Below are 21,269 nucleotides of genomic sequence, written 5' to 3'. Positions count from 1 at the left end.
GGGCTCAAGACAGCTCTGGTGGTGACAGAGTTGATGAGGAAATCCAGTTAGAAAAGTTTAAGGCACAAATTGAGAATGATATGCATTGTTCAATAGGATATTCTATAATCTCTATGTCAAACAGTCACACAGTTTGGAGCTAAGATCACGTAACGAAGTGGACATCTACGACGTCAACACTAGATGCCTAACATTTAATTCAGTTAAATAAACGTAACTGACCAAAATGCACTTGGACTCAAAACTATAGAACTGCAAATTACTTCTTTGCTGATTAATCATGAACGAAAAAACACCTATGAGTTCTGCAGATACATTTGATGGATCTATACTATAATAGCTTGCAAAGGCAAAAAATTCAGAAAACAATTTTCTCACTTCAACATCTAATGGCAGACACACATAAAACCAGAGAAACCAATGCAACAAAGATACGTGGTCATTCATAATTCATCACCTTCACGGCCGGGTTTTAAATAAATAAACATGCAGTATTCCAAGAAATGAAATATTCTATGTATTTGTTTTATATTCAATAAAATAAAGAACAAATACTATGAATGTCCGTATTCTGCCCATTGTACTCTAAAAAATTCCATTCATTATTTGTTTCGTATATATGAAGCCTGAGCTCTTCATAGTTATTTCCTATATATATAACAACAGAGACCATTGGTTGAAGCACATGGATGCAGTGCACTAAATAGTTCACTCAATCCTCTCACAAAATTGGAAACGAGCATATAGGGGCCACAGGATGTCTATATATTCTCAATATATGTCATCGGTGCTGCTATAAGTTAATTTCATCGTCTTTGTTTATATCCACCTCTTCCCACGGTTCCTCATATCATTTGTGGCAACACAAATACTATATTATACATAGAGGGGCAGTGCAGGGTAGCATTCCTCAGCTAACACAGCAAAGCATGCATAACAAAGTGATAATGGTTGTCATTGTCACTTCTAAGGCGGCAAAGCTCCGAGTGTATCTTGACTGGACTAGGACAGATCCCATGAAGCGGAGGCTTAGAGAAACTGCAGCATACATTCAAAAGATCAAGGTGCTTGTAGGAGGGAGAAGGCTGTCGCTTCAAGACAAAACGTTGGAGCAGTGGAGCCAAGTAAAATTTCCAACATGCTGGTGGCCAGAGTTAGCACCATCAGCTATGCTTAAAATACTATTTCCTTTACATGCAAACGTTACGCGAAGGAGTTGATCAAAAAGCAAGATGGATGAGCATTTCATCAATACCGTTAGTCCTATAGTATGATGCAAGATTACACTAAATGCTCGAGCATAATGGGTAAATTAGCGCAGCCAGACACACTGCAGCTGCTCTGCTGTGTATTACAAGAGTTAATTTTCTTGGTAGAGTTCGAAGCTTGACATGCCAACCTTAATTTTAGTACAACACAAAATAGTTGGGCTGTATTATCTTGGCACAAATATGAGGGTTGTGGCAAGCGTAGAATCTCAGCACATTGGGAGACATAGCACGAGCTGTATTTTGGGCTGCAGTTGGATGGCTCGGCACGAAAATGGCATATAAGCACATCTACAACACTATAATTCAATTTCGTAGTATTTTCATTACACTACGGGAGAGGCAAAATTCCCCGAGTGTCGAAGGCTTCCCCGAGTGCCAAAAATCGGGCACTTGGCAAAGCCAATCTTCCCCGAGTGTTGCACTTGGGGAAGAGAGGCTTTGCCGAGTGCCGCAGAGTGCCTAGCACTCGGTAAAGAGCGGCACTCGGCAAAGGCCCTCTTCCCCGAGTGCAACACTTGGGGAAGAGCGGCACTCGGCAAAGAAAAATGTTACTTGACGGCCCAGCCCGCCCACGCCGTTAAAACTAAAAAAAAAATTGCTTTGCCGAGTGTCGCACCCTGGCACTCGGCAAAGAGTCTGGCTTCCCCAAGTGCCCTGTCATGGCACTCGGCAAAGGGCCTCTTTGCCGAGTGTCAGGGAAGGCACTCGGGGAAGAAAATTTTAAAATTTGAATTTTTCAAAAGACCTCGGATGGGAAAACTTCCTAAATGAAAATTGTAGATCTCCAAAAGTTATGAAACTATGTAGTTGACAACTTTTTGATTTGAAATCATCTTATCATGCAAAACTACGTTTGAATCTCTCAAATTTGAAATTCGAATGTTTCAAACGACATCGGATGGAAAAACTTCCTAAATAAAAATTGTACATCTCGAAAAGTTATGAAACTTTGTAGTTTACCACTTTTTGATTTGAATTCATTTAGGGCCTCAAACAAGCAATTTACTCTCGGTTTAGTATAATATATGAGGGTAGATAACGGAATCTAGACACAACTGATAGTGTAGTGCAGTGGTAGAGCAGCAGACACGTGAGGGAGAGGTCGTGAGTTCGAATCCTGCCGGCCGTGTTAGCCGCGAATTTTGCGCAAAAAATGCAGTGACTTCAATGGAGGCGGGCGTGCACTGGCCGGTGGCGGCCTCCCCCGATTTTTTTTGGGGTTTTTTTTGCTATTATTTTTGGGTTTTTTCGCATTTTTATTTTGCCGAGTGTAAATCTTCCCCGAGTGTTGCACTCGGGGAAGAAAATAAAAAAAGAAAAAGAAAACGGCGTCGGCCGTCGGCCAACGGCGTCAAATCTTTCCCGAGTGCCAGCACGGCACTCGGCAAAGCCTTCCCCGAGTGCACGATTTTCGGCACTCGAAAAAGACGTCTTTGCTGGATGAGGATTAGCCGGAGGGTCTTCCCCGAGTGTTGCACTCAGGGAAGGCTTCCCCGAGTGCAACTGGGCCTTCCCCGAGTGCAACTGGCACTTGGGGAAGCCACTGGCTGCCGTAGTGTTACTATCTCTCATCGAATTCTTAAATGTATTATGAAAATCATTGTAAGTTTTCATGAAACTGTGGTACGTACAAATTATATTTTTATATGTTACGATGAGGCGGATAAAAAACTAACAAGATATCTTGAGAGTTGTGCTCGACTGGCATGCCATCTAGTAGGGAAGCTAGATACGCCTCACGAGCATAGAGGTTTTGGCCCGGAACAGCACAAAGCACGAGAGGGCCGGACTACACAAGCACGCCATGGTCCAATTCTTAACGTTATTCACATGGCGTGCGTGATGCAGTTTTTTAATAATATCGGTTGCAAAGTGAGGCACTAGGGTGAAATTTTTTTGGCTTCACGTAGTCCTGTGTATGGCACCTACTTAAACTCATTCTCTCCCTTCCTAGCACCAGGCAAAAAGCGATGGTGGAACTATTTTTACCGCATCTGCTCAGTCATGGCCATTAGATTGTCACAACCACCTTGACTTGTGTACCAACAGTGGATCTTGGCATCTCACCGGTGGGCCAACATGGCCTTATCTCCATCAAGCATTGATATTATTGTTACTTAGTTCGTCCTATGACCACGATTACTGAATCCCATTTGTCAGTTACTGTTGGAGCCCTAAGACTCTAACAATGGGGTATAAAGTGGTAGGGAAGGCAGGCAGCAATAATGAACACTATTCAATCAGTCCCTTTTCACTGCACGGAACACACTATTAATAATGGCGCTATTTACAATTTGCATGCAGACTGTTTTACCCTTGCCCTTCAGATCTGATTACTAGAATATTCCACAATGGACTGCATTAAAACGGTTGTTACAATAATAATACAAAGACAAATTCCATTTCGCAGATGCCTCCAAAACTTGATGACTTCAGGCATTGCTTCGCTGGCGTTTCCGAAGTCTAGTGCTCTGAAGACTTGCACTATATGCCAGAATCCATAATCAGAGATGGTCCTCAATTTCATCATAGACGGCATTTCGCGTTTATGCATAAGCGTTTGTGTGACAAATTCAATCACAGATGGTGCTACGGCCTGTCTATGATAACAATCAGCCATCTCATTTCAGCTGGCTGCAGCACAACTATTGTGCTAAAGTATTCTGCTGTTCTAAACCTACCACCACAGCCGCAGTCACAGCCGAAAGTAGCAAAAGTGATTGGAGCCATAATCACAAACAAGTAGTATACACATTTGTGAAGATAGTTCATGAACCGTCTATGATGCATGTGTCACACCTGGTGTCCGGACTCATTTGTGATTAGACATCATATCATATAGATAGTCAATGACCTGTCTGTGATATGTGTATCATAAACGCACTACAAAACCATCTGTGATGACGATGTCTTATAAGTGATGGGCTTTAACTCAGTATGTGATGTGAGTGTTCATCACAGACTCCAACTCTTTGATGGTTGCCATCTAAGACACGATGGTTAAGACTCGTCTCTGATGTAGCCCATATCACAAATGTCTATTTCTGGCGGCCCGTCTGTGTTGCATGTCAGCACTACAAATTCCTTCAAATATTCCATGGTCTAAGACATAGTAACTAAGATTGTACTATAAGACATGGAATACATGTATTCCATATAATACAAAAGAGGAAAACTACTTTGAATTGTTACACCTTTCAGTCAGTTGCGAAGTTTTACACTGACTATATCTTAATTGGTTCAATGGGTACATCCCACACAGGAAACCTATTCCTGACCCGGTCCTCACATGAATGGGCCCATATACTTATAGCACAAGTCTAGCACTTTTGTCCTCGCTTCAAAGTAGGAACTATGACACGGAAGTAATAAACCAGCACACCAACCACACATGGGCCACATGGTCTAACTACTAGAGGCTACTAATGTATTGGGTATTGCATACCCACATAAAAGATAGTTTTTAATAACAAAATATAGTCATGTGGAGATATTAGACTAGCTAAACAATTCAACTGCCAAGCACAATGCTACTCAAAAATATTCTTACGCTTTGCAATGGCTATACATTTCTCCCCACATGGTAAGCACAACCTGCACCATGGAAAATGGCATAAGCAGGCCCACAGAGGTCGTGTACCCGATATGCATCGCCACTAGGTATCACCATAGCATCCACCAATACAAATCAAGGGCCTCAAGTTCCTTATCATGGCTCGTGCTTAGCTTTAGGAACATCTACCATATATAGCATAGATCATTGTAGATATCTACATCTTCTCCTAATAACTCACTGTTTACTCTGACCACTAAAAGTTTGCAATGTCTAACCCGTAAGGGGTTTAATACCAAGGAAGCCCATATAAACATACGTGGCTATACAAGAATGGCTAAGTGAGGTGTCCAATGAACATGTCCCTATGTGAACTGAACATGGGAAAAAATTGACTCCTTTGCATGCAGTGCTACAGCCCCAACAGGGTTCTTATGATATGTAAGATCCCAGATAGTCATCCCTGCACGAAGAACCAATTGTATTGGAAACGGAAACAGAAAAAACATTCACTATTTTATATTTAAATTTCATAGATAATTATCAGCAGCGAGATCCCAGAACTTGAATGCTGTATCATGTGAGACACTTACAACTTGAGGATCATGAGACAGTCAGGAATTAAAATATACCCTATAGTTCGTATTGTGTTAGGGAAAGAAAATTTAGTGTTGAGTAAATTAAAGCAAATTACAAACACTTGCACTTTAATTTACTATAAAAAAGAGTACGAGCAACCCCAATAGAGATTTTGATGAAAAAATAGTGTCCAACAGCTTCTTTATTTGGTTATATAAATATAACCATCTTCTATTCCGGATTAATTGCTAGCCAAAGAATGACTTTCTAAAGTGCTCACAATATATAGAAAAACTATCGGAGAATAGAAAGATATAGAAAGTAAATTTTTGTGCAAATGGCTCTCTAAATGATGATTTAGAGAGTGAAATTTAGAAAAACTTTTGGAGATGTTCTAAAAGAATATGTCTTTGTGTAGTTAAAAATAGAGCAAATAGTTGTAGTCTTGTGCAAAAATCACAGTTTGTCACTACTACAAAAAGCATTGTAGCAATGCCCCCTTTTTTTATAGGGCGGCTCTATATTGAGTCGTCCCTACAAATGCTGCCGAAATGAGCCGCTCCTACAAATCCATTTGCAGGTGCTGCTGGCGTTATCAACCACCCCTACAAATGACTCGATTTGTAGGGGTGGCTCAATATCTAGCCAGCCCTACAAATAGATGCCGAATAGTAAAAATTAAGCACAAAAATTTGATTTTTTTCAAACGACCTCGGATGGAGAAATGAGCAAAATAAAAGTTGTAGATCTCGAAAAGTTATGAAACTTTGCTGCTTACAACTATTTCAATTGAAATCATTTACTGCTTCAAAATGCTGTTTGAAATTCAATTTTGAAATTATTGAAGAACTCTGATTTCTCTTTTTATTCTGTGGCTAAAACTTGTAACTAGTCTTTCTCCCTCATACTAACTTCAAATTTGATTATTTTTTTCTAAAATTTTCTAAAATCATGCTCTATCAATTTACTGTGTTCTTACGGCTATTATTTTGTCCATCTTTTCATGTGACTGTGTTTTATTTATTTCAATTTTGAATTACAAAAAATGACAACTTTAAACGTCATTTCGAAACATCAAATGACTTTCAGCTAAAAAATTCATAAACATAAAAGTTGTAGAACTTATCAAGATCTACAACTTTTATTTTGGTCATTTCTTCATCCGACAAAGTGGTAGTAACATTGCTCACAAGATTTACATATCTCTCTTATAATTCCATAAACTATAAGAGGGATATATAAAATTTGTGAACAATATTACTACCACTATGTCGAATGACCAAATAACCAAAATAAAAGTTGTATATCTCGGAAAGTTATAGAACTTTGTAATTGAGAACTTTTTTTTATTTAAATTCATCTTTTCAACGTTAACTACATTTGATTTTCTCAAATTTAAAATTTGGATTTTCCAAACAACCTCGGATGGAGAAACAACCAAAATAAAAGTTTTAGATCTCAAAAAGTTATGAAACTTTGTAGTTGACAACTTTTTGATTTGAAGTCATCTTTTCAAAGAAAACTACGTTTGAATTTTCAAAAAATTGAAATTTGAATTGTTTAAATGATCTCGGATGGACAAACAACAAAAACGGAAGTTGTAGATCTCGAAAAGTTCTGAAGCTTTGTAGTTGACAACTTTTTCATTTGAAATCATCTTGTCATAGGAAACTATATTTGAATTTCTAAAAATTAAAATTCAAATTTTGTAAACGACTACGGATTGTAGCACCCGGTTTTAAGAACAAAACCAGATACACACCGTACGTGAGCCCAGGAAGTCAAATCTCACATATAGCTACAAATAAGGTTAATATCGAAAGACAATGCTCAATATATAACGTACTAAGTATAAAGGATATAACCTTAGACAACAAACGGTGGAAAGACAACTCCGATCTTCGGGTGAAGACTCCAATTCCACAAGGACAACTGACTGGTTGATCACAAGCCTAATTCTTCCAAACTCGAGCAATCTGGTACCTATCCGGGATTTTTATCCAAATATTTGAAAAAAATAAAGCAAGCGTAAGTACATGTCGTACTCAACAAATATATCATGGGGTTCATGAAGCTCAAAAGGCTGACACTAGTTTAACTGCGATTAGCTTTTAATTGTCATAATTTTAGCATAGGAGTAGCAATAAGTTTATCACAAGCCCATATAAACACATAATCAGGTAAACATGGATAATAAATAGCATAAACGGTAATCATTAGTGAGCATCTTTATCATCAGTACCATCAGTGTTTATCATCTATTCTGTAAGGGTCCAAGGCCATTCGTAACCGTGAGCACGACTAATATACCAGTTTTACACTCTGCAGAGGTTGTATACTTTCATTGTGAGTCGTGATTTACCCTTTCGCCTGAGGTCGCGGGCCTCTTCACCAACTACCAAGGAAGGTCGGTAGGGTTCACTATGAAGCCTTTCAAACGTTCGTCTAACAAGTTAGGGCCGCTAAGGTTTCCCCATCAATAAGCATGAACCTCCTCCAAGGAGTGACTAACAAATGTAGCTCTCACGGTTGTACTGTAAGTCCCGGATATTCGCTTATAGATAAGTCCTTAGGGAGAGGAATCTAGAGCACCATAAAAATAGCTCAATGCTCTAGCCCCCTTGTTCCATGTTGCTAAAAACATCTTTTAGTGTTTATTGCATATACTATTAGTCAAGTTACAAGATTATGGCTCCAGTTGAGCACTAGCATCATACTACCCAATGCAATAACCCAAAGATTTCAAGGAATCCAGGATATCAAATAGCTAGGAAAATTACTACAATTGCCAAGTAGACACATGCATATGATTAAATTATTAAAGTGAATAGGACAAGGAAGATCCCATGCTATAATTGCCTTAAACTCAGATCCTTCTTCTAGTCCAAACCTTCAAAGGATTGCTTCTGGATTCACCACGCATATCTCACCGACTGGACATGATTATAGCACCACACAAGCATCTATGCAATCATACAAGAAGCAAACAATAGAACTAAATTAGAATAGTACACCAAACATAAAATCTACGCCTCGCTACAAACACACAGACACGAAAAGCACTCTAATTGGAGCTATAACGAAGAAGTTATGAATTTAACAAGATTTCCTTTAATAAAATTATAGATTAAATCTAACCTCAAATTTCAAAAGTTGAAAATATATTTAACAGTAGCTTGAACATGTAGATTACTCAATTACGAATCTAACGCAACTTGAACGGATCAAATCGGAGTTAAAATGAATTTTTTTTGGCTAAAACAAGATTAGTGGCAAAACTATAAATAGATGAAAGCATATTTTGAATCTACTAGAAAAAAAACTGTGCTTTCAGAATAGGAAAATGTATTATCGGGAATACGCTTTGGACCGCGGGTTGATTATTCAAAACTAAGGGTCTCTTTAAAAAAAATGTAGGGACGACGAGTTCGAATTCCAGAAACGACAGGGGCTCTTATAAAATGTTGCCAGCCGAATCGGTATCTTCAAATCTAAGCCGTCGGATCGATGATGGACGGTGCAGAATAGATCAGGAGGGGCGGGGTCGTTGGAATGGCGCTGAGCGCAGCGGCGCCATGGCCGGGACGATTGAGCTCGTCGGCGTAGTTGGAACTAGGCCTATGGGCTACGGTTTCGCACGGGAATAGCACGAGGAGATGGAGATGAAAACGATGAATTCGTCTAAGCGACTTACCAAGGCACGGAGCGGACAAAGGTGGTGCACGGCTCGGCGGGGCGACGACGGACGGCGGCGCTAGGGTTCCGCAGCGGCGTGGCGATTCGGTGACTTGGCTGCGGCTCGGAGGCTAGGGATGGAAGCGGCACGGTGCGGTGCGCCCGGTATTTATGGCCGGGATCATCTTGGGAAGCATGGCAATGGGAGGAGGCATGGCGGTGGCAGAGTCGGGGCGGCGCGGACACGTGAGGAAGACAACGACGCCTGACACGTGGGGCCCGTTGGTCAGCGAGACACGCGGAAGAGAGGCGGGGGACGCAGCTGCTGGGCCGGGCAGTGCGCTGGGCCGAGGGAGAGGAAACTGGGCCGCGGCGGGAGAAAAGGCCGTCGGGCCAGATGATAGGGAGAAGTGTTTTTCTTTTTTTTTCATGTCAAAACCATTTTTAAATCCAAATTTAATTCAAATTTAAATCTTTTTTGCAAATTTTGATCAAACCCAAGCATCACAAAAATAGGTATGCATCAACATGAATGCACCAACATGTAGCTAAGCCTTATGATAAATTTTAATCTAAGGAAAATATTATTTTCCTATGTTTTCATGAGCACAAAATTCACATTTAAATTAAATTTATCTCTATTTCAAAAAGAAGTCAATTTTAGTGTGTTACACGGATAGAGAAACTATCAAAATAAATGTTGTAGATCCCGATAAGTTATAAAACGTTATAGTTGACATCTTTTTAATTTGAATTTGTTTAGGGCCTCAAACAATCAATTTAAGCATGGTTTAGGATAATACGTGGGGAACCAAAATCCAATATAAACACAAGTGAGTGTGAGGTGCAGTGGTAGAGGAAGGTATGCGCGTGGAGGAGGTCGCGAAGCGTGCGAAAAATGCTGCGGCTTGCGGGTCGCTGACCTGTGGGGGCCTGCCCCGGTTAAAAAAATGTTTTTGCTATTTTTGTGTCTGATTTCGTGAATTTTCGGAAAATGATTGGTAGGGGTGGCTCTATATCCAGCCGTCCCTACAAATCATCAGCCGCCCCTAAAAATCCAATTTGTAGGGACGGTTGGCCAGCCGCTCCTACAAATCAACGACTACAAAAGATCACCAGCCGCCCCTACAAATCATGACCGACGTAGTGTGTGTTAATAGAGGCACAAATAGTGTCAGTTCTGCCAAACTCGTCCCAATATTGTAGTTTATTTATAGTTGGGTGCTGATAGTTATAGTCTCGTGAAAAGTACTCCAAAATTTATGGCATGCACAATGTACAGCACCTAAAATGTGTCAAGATCATTCTGTCATTGTTTGTAATCAGACCTGAATAAAACTAAAACTGGGACACATCTCAGATGCATTGACATATGATTTGGCAAAAAAGTGAGATCGTGCTTGGGTCTTTTAATTTACACATGACCGGACAAAGCATATACTGTGTAGCAGAACTCAAAGCAAATACTGTGAGATTGTGAAATACTGATACGTTGAAAACTTTTTGTTCTCTACTACCGTCGGTTCCTACTATTTCAGTTAGAACTTTCAGGAGGAAATAATAGCAACAACAATATGCTACCCGCCAAAAAAGGAATTAGTAACAAATGCTGACACTAGTAATAGCCCATTAAATGGAATGCTAAAAAAATAAAATGTGCATTCTACTTTGGGAACATTAGTACGTGATTTCAGGCAGAGCATGTGGTGGCCGGTGCTGCCAATATTGTCTTAGTAAGAGATCTTGTCTCAAATGAGGTACACGACGCGATCAGTAAACCGGATGATGGACCTGAGTCCAGACCTAATCAGCGCTAAACCAACAGTTAATTAATATAAGCCCAGCAGCTGGACCCTCCAAAATGAAATGAATCCATGTGTCTAATGAAGAATAGCTGAATAGAGAATTTAAAATGGAAAAGCTGAATCGAGGATTTTAAAACGGAGAAGCAAGCTCGGTCCATGCTCAGAGGACACTGTGGATAGGAATGAGTCTCGGGGTTGATTCTTTTTCTCGCAGGAGGTCCCACCGCAGGCTAAAATTGCATTCTTTTTGTGCCTGAGGATACAATTGCGTTCATCTGTGGATATGGGAGCACTCTATAAAATAAGATCATCTCGGGACCTGTGGCAAAATGATGCAGAGAAAGTACAACAGTATACCTATATACTACCTCCGGTCTATTTTATCTGGCTCACACAAATATCAAGATTTAAATTTTAAAAACTTTGATCAACAATTAGGCTAATAATTTTTAACTATTATAATACAAAATTTATATGATTAGATTTGTAAGGAATTATATACTATCCAATAATTATAAGCTTATAAGCATAAATAATATAATATAAAGCAAATGAATGGTCAAAGTGTAATAGAGGAGATCGTGTCATTCTAACTTGCGCCAGATAAAATGGACCGGAGCGAGTAACCACCTCCACTTACTGTTAGTTCATCATATCAGTCACTTGTCTCCGCCAAAATGCTATATACAAATATGAGCATGTGGTAGTCTTCCTTCGGCGGCCAATTCGCTCAGTCTTAGCTTTCCTTTTGTCAAATTAGTTTAAAGTCAAAAACGTATGCAAATAAGCATAAGACGTAGTGAATATAGTCAGCCAGTAAACTCAGCAGGCTACCTGCCCGCATGCAGATGAGAACTGTGATCTGCTAGTGAGTGGGATTAGGAGGCATCGAGAACCTTCTTACCTCCAAAATCCTTTGAACACGGCTCAACCATCAGGGCAACTGTTTTTGTTATGATCGATGAGGTGGCAGAGCTTGAATTGTGTCTGCACAGGACTAGATAGCACACACCACGTAAGGGTCGAAGGCTTATTCGAAATGCAAAGCGTTTACCATACGTTCCACTGTCACGACCACCTTGACTTCTGTACCATGGTTCAATGTTTTCAAACCTTGGGATTTCATTTAAACTATAAAGTGTACCATTTTCAAAATTTGTGAAACCTAACATTTACTTAAGGTAAATGTAAGATTGTGTCATAATTTGAGTCACATAGGAGGTCAAAAGTTATAAAAGGTGTACAAAATTCAAAGAGTTACAATTGTATCTATTTTGTGAATGATGTATATGCCCCCTTTATTAAAACATTTGAAAATTTTATTGCAAGTATATACATCCAAACTATGCTTCGATGCAATTTTTTATATTTGCCTAAATAGTTTTAGGTGTTATTAGAATTATTTTGTGCTAACTTTGAGATAGAAGATTGAACTATCCCTGCATAACAATTGAATTGTTTCATCTATCTCCAATGTCAAAAGATTGAATGGACCATATGAGCACAAATATATTTTTTATGATTTTTTTAATCTTATTGGGGGTACAAGGTGTTCAATGTCATATTTCTTTCTATAGGAAAGTAAAAATTTATTTAAACTAATGACATATATATCATCTATTGCACATGAAGAAATTTTGAGTTAAGTAAGACAAGTGTTTTATACTGTAACAAATACCTTCAAAAAAATTACATATATGACATCTAACAAACATAATTTTGAGAAAGAGGTACATCCTTTCCCCAACTAGGCCAATGTTCCCATCGAAACCTAGAAACACGTTATAACATACCAGCAGAATATAGGTCGTGTATGGTTGAAGCAACATTCGAAAAAACTCCTCACGAACCTTCTTCTTGTATCCTGAATTGGTTCTGTGAGGTGCCAAATTTTGGTGAAGGGGCTGGCCTGCGAGCAGCGATGGGCCATGCATCTAGCTCAGATGTCACACAAACGCAACAACCAATTGGAGCATGATCCTACTCCGCTTGAGATCCAACGTGGTTCCATCTTCACAAACATTTTAGTACCTGTCGTGAACTACCTTGACTATGAAGGGAAGACTTGTGTGAGTTTTTTTTTCCTAGAAAAAGGTTTCCACCCCACAGAAAGCACATATTGAGACTAAATGGTGAAGTAATGAGTAGTGTTACAGGATTTACATGGGAAAACAACAAGGGAGCCTTAGTTCTGCTTGTGGGGCTATCTATGTGTGTCCAAAAGCATATGATTTATACCCAGAAGGATGCTTTCAATATAAGCAGGGTCTAAGCCTTTGGTCTAAACATTTATACCCAGAAGGAATGGTGATAGCTGGATCCCATGGTGGAGAACCAACAACCAAGTAATCCGTGGTTAGGTGGATCCAACATTTCCCAAAACTGCTAAGTGAATCTACCACCCTATAGTGGTGCCCTTATGCTGCTGCTGGGTCAAGCCATGAACTGGCATTACTGTCAGGTGGTGGCTATAACCGGTAGTCATATAGTGATACCCATATACTGCTGTGTAGGGTCTTGGATTAACACAGTAGTGATAGCTAGGGTGCTTCATCGCTGGGTCATTCAGATCCTAACCATTTGTCCGCATCCAAGTCTTTCGACCTAGCAGTGAAACTAGATCACTGCAGACTCATACAGACGCAACAATGATGATCCAGTAGTAGTGCTGCTCAAAATTAGAGAATTTAGACTTGCCAAGGTGGGCTGGCGAGGGCGTTGTTGATATTGGGTTTTTTTTCAGTGGGCCGGGATCGATTTGCAAAGCAGTGCATAAGTGATGAGATTGCTGGGATGGAGAAGAGAACGGGAACAGACACGGAGGGGAGGGATGGAGAGCGAGGTGGGCGGTGTCTAAAACAGAGAGTGGTGGAAACAGGTGAAAGAAAGAGAGAGGTGGGCAGCAGCTCAGGAAAGAAGTGGTAAAGAGATTCTCTAAGCATAACGATGCCCATTGGATTTTAACTAACATCTATGCTCCCTGTACATATATTGGCAAACGTGAGTTTTTGGAATGGTTTTCTGATATTCAGATGCCTGAATCTGTTAATTGGCTTGTTGTCGGTGAATTGAACTTATGTCGCAGTCCTGAAGATAGGAATCGGCCTGGGGGTGATTTGTCTGAGATGCTTCTTTTTAATGAAGCTATTAGCTCGTTGGGTCTGATTGAAGTACCACTGAAAGGCCGACGCTACACCTAGTCTAACAAGCAGCAATCCTCCCTTCTTGAACGTCTTGATTGGTTTTTTACTTCTGCATGCTGGACTCTATCTTATCCTAATACAGTTGTTTATCCTCTAACTAATGAAACCTCTGATCATGTTCTGTGTATTATCTCTATTTCCACTTCTATTCCTAATAACTTTCTCTTCCGTTTTGAGAATTATTGGTTGGAGCATACTGATTTCTTTTCTGTAGTAGAGCAGTCTTGGTCAGCACCCATTAATGTTTCAGATGCAGCCAAGGTAATTTCAGCTAAGTTCAAAAACCTGAGAATGGCTCCTAAAATCTGGAAAAGATCCCTCTGCAACTTAAAGACTAACATTGCTAATGTGAAGCTTGTCATGGGTTTCTTTTGTCTTGTGGAGTTCAAGGACTTATCCATTGTTGAATGGAATTTCGAATCTATTTTAGAGAAAAAGCTGCAGACTCTTTTACATCATCAGAGACTTTACTGGAAGCAAAGGGGCACAATTAAATGGGTTACTTTGGGTGATGCTCCAACTAAATTCTTTCATGCAAATGCAACTATTAAATACAGAAGAAACCTCATCACAATGTTGGAGGATGACACAGGGTCTAGTATTGTGGACCATCAAGCCAAAGCTGATCTCATTTGGACAGCTTTCAAACAGAGGTTAGGAGTCTCTAGCTTTTCTGGTATGAATTTGGATTTGGATAATTTTTTCCAACACGATGTGGAAACTGCAGCCTTAACTCAACCTTTTTCTACTGAGGAGATTGATGCAGTTGTTAAGTCTTTGCCATCTAATAAAGCACCTGGTCCAGATGGATTCAACACAGACTTCATTAAGAAATGTTGGCCAATAGTGAAACAGGATTTTTAATCTTTGTGAAGCTTTCTATAGTGATAATGTATGCTTACAGCGTATAAATGGATCTGTTATCACCTTGGTTCCAAAGACTGATAATGCTACTAAAGTTTCAGACTTCAGACCCATTTCCTTACTTAACACTTCAGTCAAAATTCTCACAAAACTGCTAGCTAATAGATTACAGTCACTTATGCCTGTTTTAGTGCACAAGAATCAATATTATGGTTTTATAAAGCATAGATCCATCCAAGACTGCATTGCTTGGTCTCTTGAATATCTACATTTATGCCATCAGTCAAAGAGAGATTGTAATTCTCAAGCTTGATTTTGAAAAGGCCTTTGACAAGGTAGAACATCAATGGATGCTCAATATTATGGAAGAAAAAGGACTACCCAGGACATGGTTAAGCTAGATGAAGTTGATATTCTCCACTGGCACCTCTGCAGTACTATTGAATGGAGTACCCGGCAAAGTTTTTCACTGCAGGAGAGGGATCAGACAAGGTAATCCTCTGTCTCCCCTGTTATTTGTTTTAGCTGCTGAGTGGCAAAGTCACAGGGTCTACTAACTTTACCAATTGATCTACCCCACTGTCAGCAGTTCCCAATTTTACATTATGCAGATGATACTCTAGTCTTTCTGAATGGAAATGCAAGGCAGATTTTCTTACTAAAGGCTTTACTTAATTCCTTTGCTGAGTTCACAGGCTTAAAGGACAACTACTCCAAATCAATGATGGTCCCCATAAATATTTCTACTGATAGGTTTGACATCCTTGCTAATACCTTTGGTTGTTCTAAAGGATCCCTACCTTTTACCTATCTAGGCTTTCCACTCAGTTTAACAAAACCCACTGTTCCTGATTTCTGGCCTTTGGTAACTCGGTGTGATACATCTGTTTTCCTAAGCCAAGCTGACAGGTTAGAGTTGGTAGATGCAGTCTTCAGTGCCCTCCTACTTTTGCAATGAGTACATTTCTTTTGCCAAAGACAGTCATTAAGCAAGTGGATAAGTTTAAAAAGCATTGTTTGTGGAGGGGACCTGATCTTGCTAATAAAAAGCCATCTAAAGCTGCATGGAAAATGGTTTGTAATTCTAAGGAAAATGGGGGCTTAGGAGTCCTCAATTTGCAGACTCAAAATGAGAGCCTTCTTCTCATGATAATCTTCCTATGGAACAAGCTAGAAAGGGTTCTTTTTGGTGGCGTGATACACTCAAGTTACTTGATCATTTTAAAGGAATGGCTTCAGTTTTAGTTAACAGTGGCTCATCTTGTTCTTTTTGGTTGGCTGTTTGGGATAATTATCTTCTCTCCCATCGTTTTCCACATCTGTTTTCTTTTGTCAAGGACCATAAGCTTACAGTGTTGCAGGTTGCTCAGACTCCAAACTTGTCAAATCTTTTCCATCTGCCCTTGTCTGAAGAAGCCTATCAGCAATTTCAGGATCTCACTATACTTCGGAATGATTTTCACTTTCAAGCTGAACCTCATCAGTGGATATATATTTGGGGTTCTGCAGTTTTTTCCCCTAAAAAGGCATATAAGCATCTTCAAGGTGACAGATAAGCCTAGTACTCGGCAGCACTTGTATCTTACTTTTCTGTATTTTACTTTCCTTGGCTTCCAAGCCTTTATAATAGAAATATGCTCAGCATCCACTTTAGTGGTTAGAAAATATGCTGGAACAGGTAGAAAGTAGATGCTGCCCTCTACCCATAAAAGCAGGGGCACACCGTTGCATCAGAACAAGCCATTGGATTTCTCTTCAATCCAAGCGGCCAAGGGCCAAGCTGTCCTCTGGTAGTTCCCAAAAACTGAATCTGAGATCTATATGGGCCAACAACTGGTATCAGAGCCTTAAGTTCATGAGTGAGCAGAGAGCCATGTCCACCGCCAGCCAGATCGCTAGAGCCCGTGCTGCAGCCGGCACCAGGGCTGGAGCAGGAGCCGATGACCACGCGTCGCGCGTTGCTGCCATAGAGGCAGCGGCTACGGCGGTGGTCGAGACAGCTAGGCAGGCAGCGACTGCGGTCCAGGCCACAGTGGTTGTAGCCCGCGGCGCTGCATGCTGAGATAGAGCGGGAGGAGCCAGAGCTAGCGGGAGGAGGGTCGTGCAACCCAGACGGGTGCTGCCACCAGTCGCCATCACCAGAGCGGCGTCATGGTCGCCACGGGGACTCCCCAGTGCTACAGACGGTCTACAGCGACTCTGGAGCGGGAACGCCCTGGCTGATGCTCACCAAGTCGAACTACCACGAGCGGAGCCTACTGATGAAGGTCAAGCTGTAGGCCCGGCGACTGTGGGAGGTGGTACACGTTGGTGGCGTCAGCTACGATGACAATCGCCGAGCGCTGGAGACCCTGTGCACTGCTGTCCCCAGCAAGCTCGATGCCTCCCACGCCAACAAGGCCACGACAAAGCTAGCGTGGGAATCGATCGCTGCGGCGCTCGTCAGTGGAGATCATGTGCACCGAGCGACGTTCTAGCACCGTCTAGAAGAGTGGGAAGCCCTCGCCATTTAGCCAAGTGAGCAAGTTGAGGACTTTGCCCTTCGCCTGGCCAACATGATGGAGCAGATGGCGCGCAACGGCGACACCGACCTCACGGAGGAGCGCGCAGTGGAGAAATTCCTGCGCTGCATGCCAAAGAAGTATGCGTAGATCGTCATGTCGATCGGGACGCTCCTTGACTTCGAGTAGCTCATCGTCGAGGATGTGACCGGGAGGCTCAAGGTGGTGCAGGACTGTGAAGAGGGGCCTCACGCCGAGACGGGCGCCGCCGGAGTCAAGCTGCTGTACACGATGGAGCAGTGGCGCGCCTTCGACAAGAAGAAGAAGGAGGAAGGATCTAGACCATCCGGTTCCTCCAAGGAGCGTTGCCAGTGACCACGTGGTGGCAAGAAGAAAAAGGAGTAGATCGGGCCCTGGGGCCAGGCAGGCGCCGATAGTGGCACCGTCGGCGAGCGCAAGGCGACCCTGGATGACACCTACAACAACTGCAACAGGTCAGGCCACTGGGCCAAGGACTGCCGCCTTCCTCCACACCTAGTGGATAGGCTCATGGTGTGCAAGCAGGGGAGGAGGATGTTGCTCTGTTCCTAGTGCACGGATGCATCGAGCCATAGCAAGAGGCAGGGGAGGGGGTGAAAGGTCCAAGCTTTCCCCTTTCTGCGTCGGCTAGCTCTGCACATCTCCACCTTGATGAACCACATGCCCACGCCTTCCTCGGCAAAGGCACAGACGATGACAAGATTGATGGCTAGTACCTTGACACCGGTGCCACGCACCACATGACTAGTCGGCGCGAGTTCTTCTCTGACCTAGACTCCAGCATGAAGGGCTCTGTCAAGTTCGGTGACGCCTCCGCCATGGAGATCAACAGATTCGACACGATCATCATCAAGGTCAAGACGGGGGAGCACCGCCTCCTCACCGGTGTGTACTAAATTCTAGCCTTGAGGAACTCCATCATTAGCGTCGGGCAGCTAGATGAGAATGGATCATGGGTGGAGATCGAGGATGGTGTGTTGTGCATCTGGGATAGAAGCCACCTCCTTCTCACCAAGGTGAACTGGGGAAGCAACCGCCTTTACGTGCTTCATGTGTAGGTGGCGCACCCCCTTTGCCTTGCCGCTCGCTAGGACGATGAGGCATGGCGTTGGCACGAGTGTTTCGGGCATCTTCATTTTGAGGCCCTGAAACAGCTCGACAAGGAGGAGATGGTCCATGGCATGCCCTACGTCGACCACGTTGAGCAGCTCTACGACACCTGTGTGGTGACCGTGCTAAAGCGCCGACCCTTCCCGCGTCGAGCCTCCTCACGTGCCACCGAGCAGCTTGAGCTGGTGCATGACGACCTCTGCGGTCCAGTGTCACCGGCCACTCCTGGAGGTCGGTGCTACTTCCTACTGCTCATCGATGATGCCACTCACTACATGTGGACCATCTGCTCAATTCCAAGGCGGCAGCTGCAGACGCCATCAAGCATCATCAGGCAGCCGAAAAGGAGTGCGGCCGCAAGCTCTGGGTGCTCCGCACGGACAATGGCGGGGAGTTCATGGCAGCCAAGTTTGCGGCATACTACGCTGGCGAGGGGATTCAGCACCACTACTCCACAACCTACTCACCACAGTATAACGACCTGGTCGAACGCCGCAATCAGACATTGGTGGCAGTGGCACGTGCCCTCCTCAAGCCACGCAGTATGCCGGTGGTCTACTGGGGGGAGGCCATGATGACCGCCATATACCTGCTCAACCGCTCGCCGACCAGTGCGCTCGACGGCAAGACGTCGTATGAGGCCTAGCATAGGCGCAAGCCAGCAGTTAGCTACCTACGCATCTTTAGCTGCCTTGCCTTCATCAAGGAGCTAAACCATGTCAGCAAGCTCAATGATCACAGCTCACCAGGGGTCTTCATCTGCTACGTAGACCTACCTCATGCTCGACCCGGCGACACGGCGCGTGCGCGTGGTGCACGACATCGTGTTTGATGAAGGGCGTGGCTGGGCATGGGACAAGGTGGTGGATGACGTGTCACTGACCATGCTCCATGACTTTACCGTCGAGTACGCATGGGTGGGCGGTGCTGAGGGAGCGCAAGGTGCATCCTCATCGACATCACCAGCGCCGACCTCTTCATCAGCTCCACCACGCTCGCTATCACCAAATCTAGGGGAGCTCGGTAGCCCATCGGTGGCAGTCGGGAGCTCATCGGTAGCAGCGTTAACCACTCTAGCACCGCAACCAACCTCTCCGTCGCAACAGCCGACCACCCTGGTATCTTCTACTTCGCTCGCTGTGACACCAGCGCACTCAGGGCAGCCGAGGGTCGAGTACGTGATGCCACTAGAGGATGATTAAGACCGCCTGGACGCCTACTACGACGATGAGCCCCTCTAAAACTGCATGGTGGCAAACATGCTCGGAGAGCAGTCTCCACTGGACCAACCCGAGAGGTTCTTTGCTCAGCTACATATAACGCACGACGGTGAGCCGACCACTTATGCTAAGGCTTAGGGTGATCCGGCGTGGCAGGCAGCAATGGAGCAGGAGCTCAAGTCCGTCAAGTAGAACCGCACTTGGGAGCTGGTGCCACTGCCTGACGGCCACCGTCCCATCACCCTAAAGTGGGTGTTCAAGCTCAAGAAGGATGAGCTAGGTGCGGTGATCAAGCGCAAGGTGCGGCTAGTAGCGCATGGCTTTGTTCAACAGGAGGGGATCAACTACGATGACGCCTTCGCCCCCATGGTGCGCATGGAGTCAGTCCGTGTCCTCCTCGCACTAGCGGCGCAAAAGGGTTGGCAAGTGCAGTACATGGATGTGAAGTCCGCCTTCCTCAATGGTGACCTCAAGGAGGAGGTCTACGTGCACCGGCCACCTAGCTACGCCATCGCCAGAGAAGAGGGGAAGTTGTACCATTTGCGCAAGGCACTCTATGGCCTATGCCAGGCACTGCATGCCTGGAATGTGAAGCTCGATGCCACACTCAAGACGATTGGCTTCAAGCAGAGCGCGCATGAAGGGTGGTGTACCGGCGGGGCAGCGGACATAATGTTCTACTAGTCAGCGTCTATGTTGATGACCTCATCATCACCGGCGCTGAATAGCAGAAGGTGGAGGTGTTCAAAGCACAGATGAAGAAGGCGTTCGACATGAGTGACCTCGACCTCCTCTGCTTCTATCTCGGCATCGAAGTGCGCCAGGACACTAGCGGGGTCACCCTCCGCCAAACCCACTACGCCAAACGCATCCTCGAGCTCGGTGGCATGACAGGCTGCAATCCGTCCCACACCCCGATGGAGGAGAAGCTCAAGCTGAGTCAGGAGAGCATGACGGAGGAGGTTGATCCAACCCATTACCGGTGGCTGATTGGGAGCTTGCGCTACCTAGTCCATACGCGGCTGGACATCGCATTTGCCATTGGGTACATGAGCCGGTTCATGAAACGGTTGATGATGGAGCATCTGTAGGCCGTCAAGCGAATCCTACGCTACGTGGCGGGCACCCTCGACTATAGTCTCCACTACGGAAGGGCCCCCGATACGGTGTGGTTCATCGGCTATTGCGACAGCGACCTCGCCGGTGATGTGGATACTAGCAAGAGCACAACTGGGATGATGTTCTTCCTCGATGATTGGTTGGTCAGCTAGCAGTCCCTCAAGAAGAAGGTGGTGGCCCTCTCAAGCTGTGAAGTAGAGTACATCGCCACCACCACTACAACAACTCGGGCACTATGGTTGTCAAGGATGCTGGCAGAGCTCCTTGGTAGGAAGGTGGATGTGGGTGAGCTGAAGGTGGACAACAAGTTTGCTCTAGCTCTGGCCAAGA

At 43.7% G+C, this 21,269-nt stretch overlaps 1 protein-coding gene across 1 annotated transcript; it reads left to right on the top strand.

Moving 5' to 3' along the window:
• The first annotated feature begins 20,575 nt into the window (after positions 1–20,575).
• Positions 20,576–20,911, top strand: LOC136480508 (uncharacterized mitochondrial protein AtMg00810-like). The gene has a single exon (XM_066478031.1). The coding sequence runs from the start codon at positions 20,576–20,578 to the stop codon at positions 20,909–20,911; it is 336 nt and encodes a 111-aa protein (XP_066334128.1).
• Positions 20,912–21,269: the final 358 nt, after the last annotated feature.

This window comes from Miscanthus floridulus, chromosome 9 (assembly GCF_019320115.1).
Source record: "Miscanthus floridulus cultivar M001 chromosome 9, ASM1932011v1, whole genome shotgun sequence".
NCBI classification, from domain to species: Eukaryota; Viridiplantae; Streptophyta; class Magnoliopsida; order Poales; family Poaceae; genus Miscanthus; species Miscanthus floridulus.
The sequence above is the reverse complement of the archived record's forward strand: the minus strand, read 5'-3'. Positions and strand labels throughout refer to the sequence as shown.

What these genes read in the sequence shown, in the direction of transcription:
- LOC136480508 (XM_066478031.1), top strand. Translation starts at nt 20,576, where the DNA reads ATGAAGAAGGCGTTCGACATGAGTGACCTCGACCTCCTCTGCTTCTAT.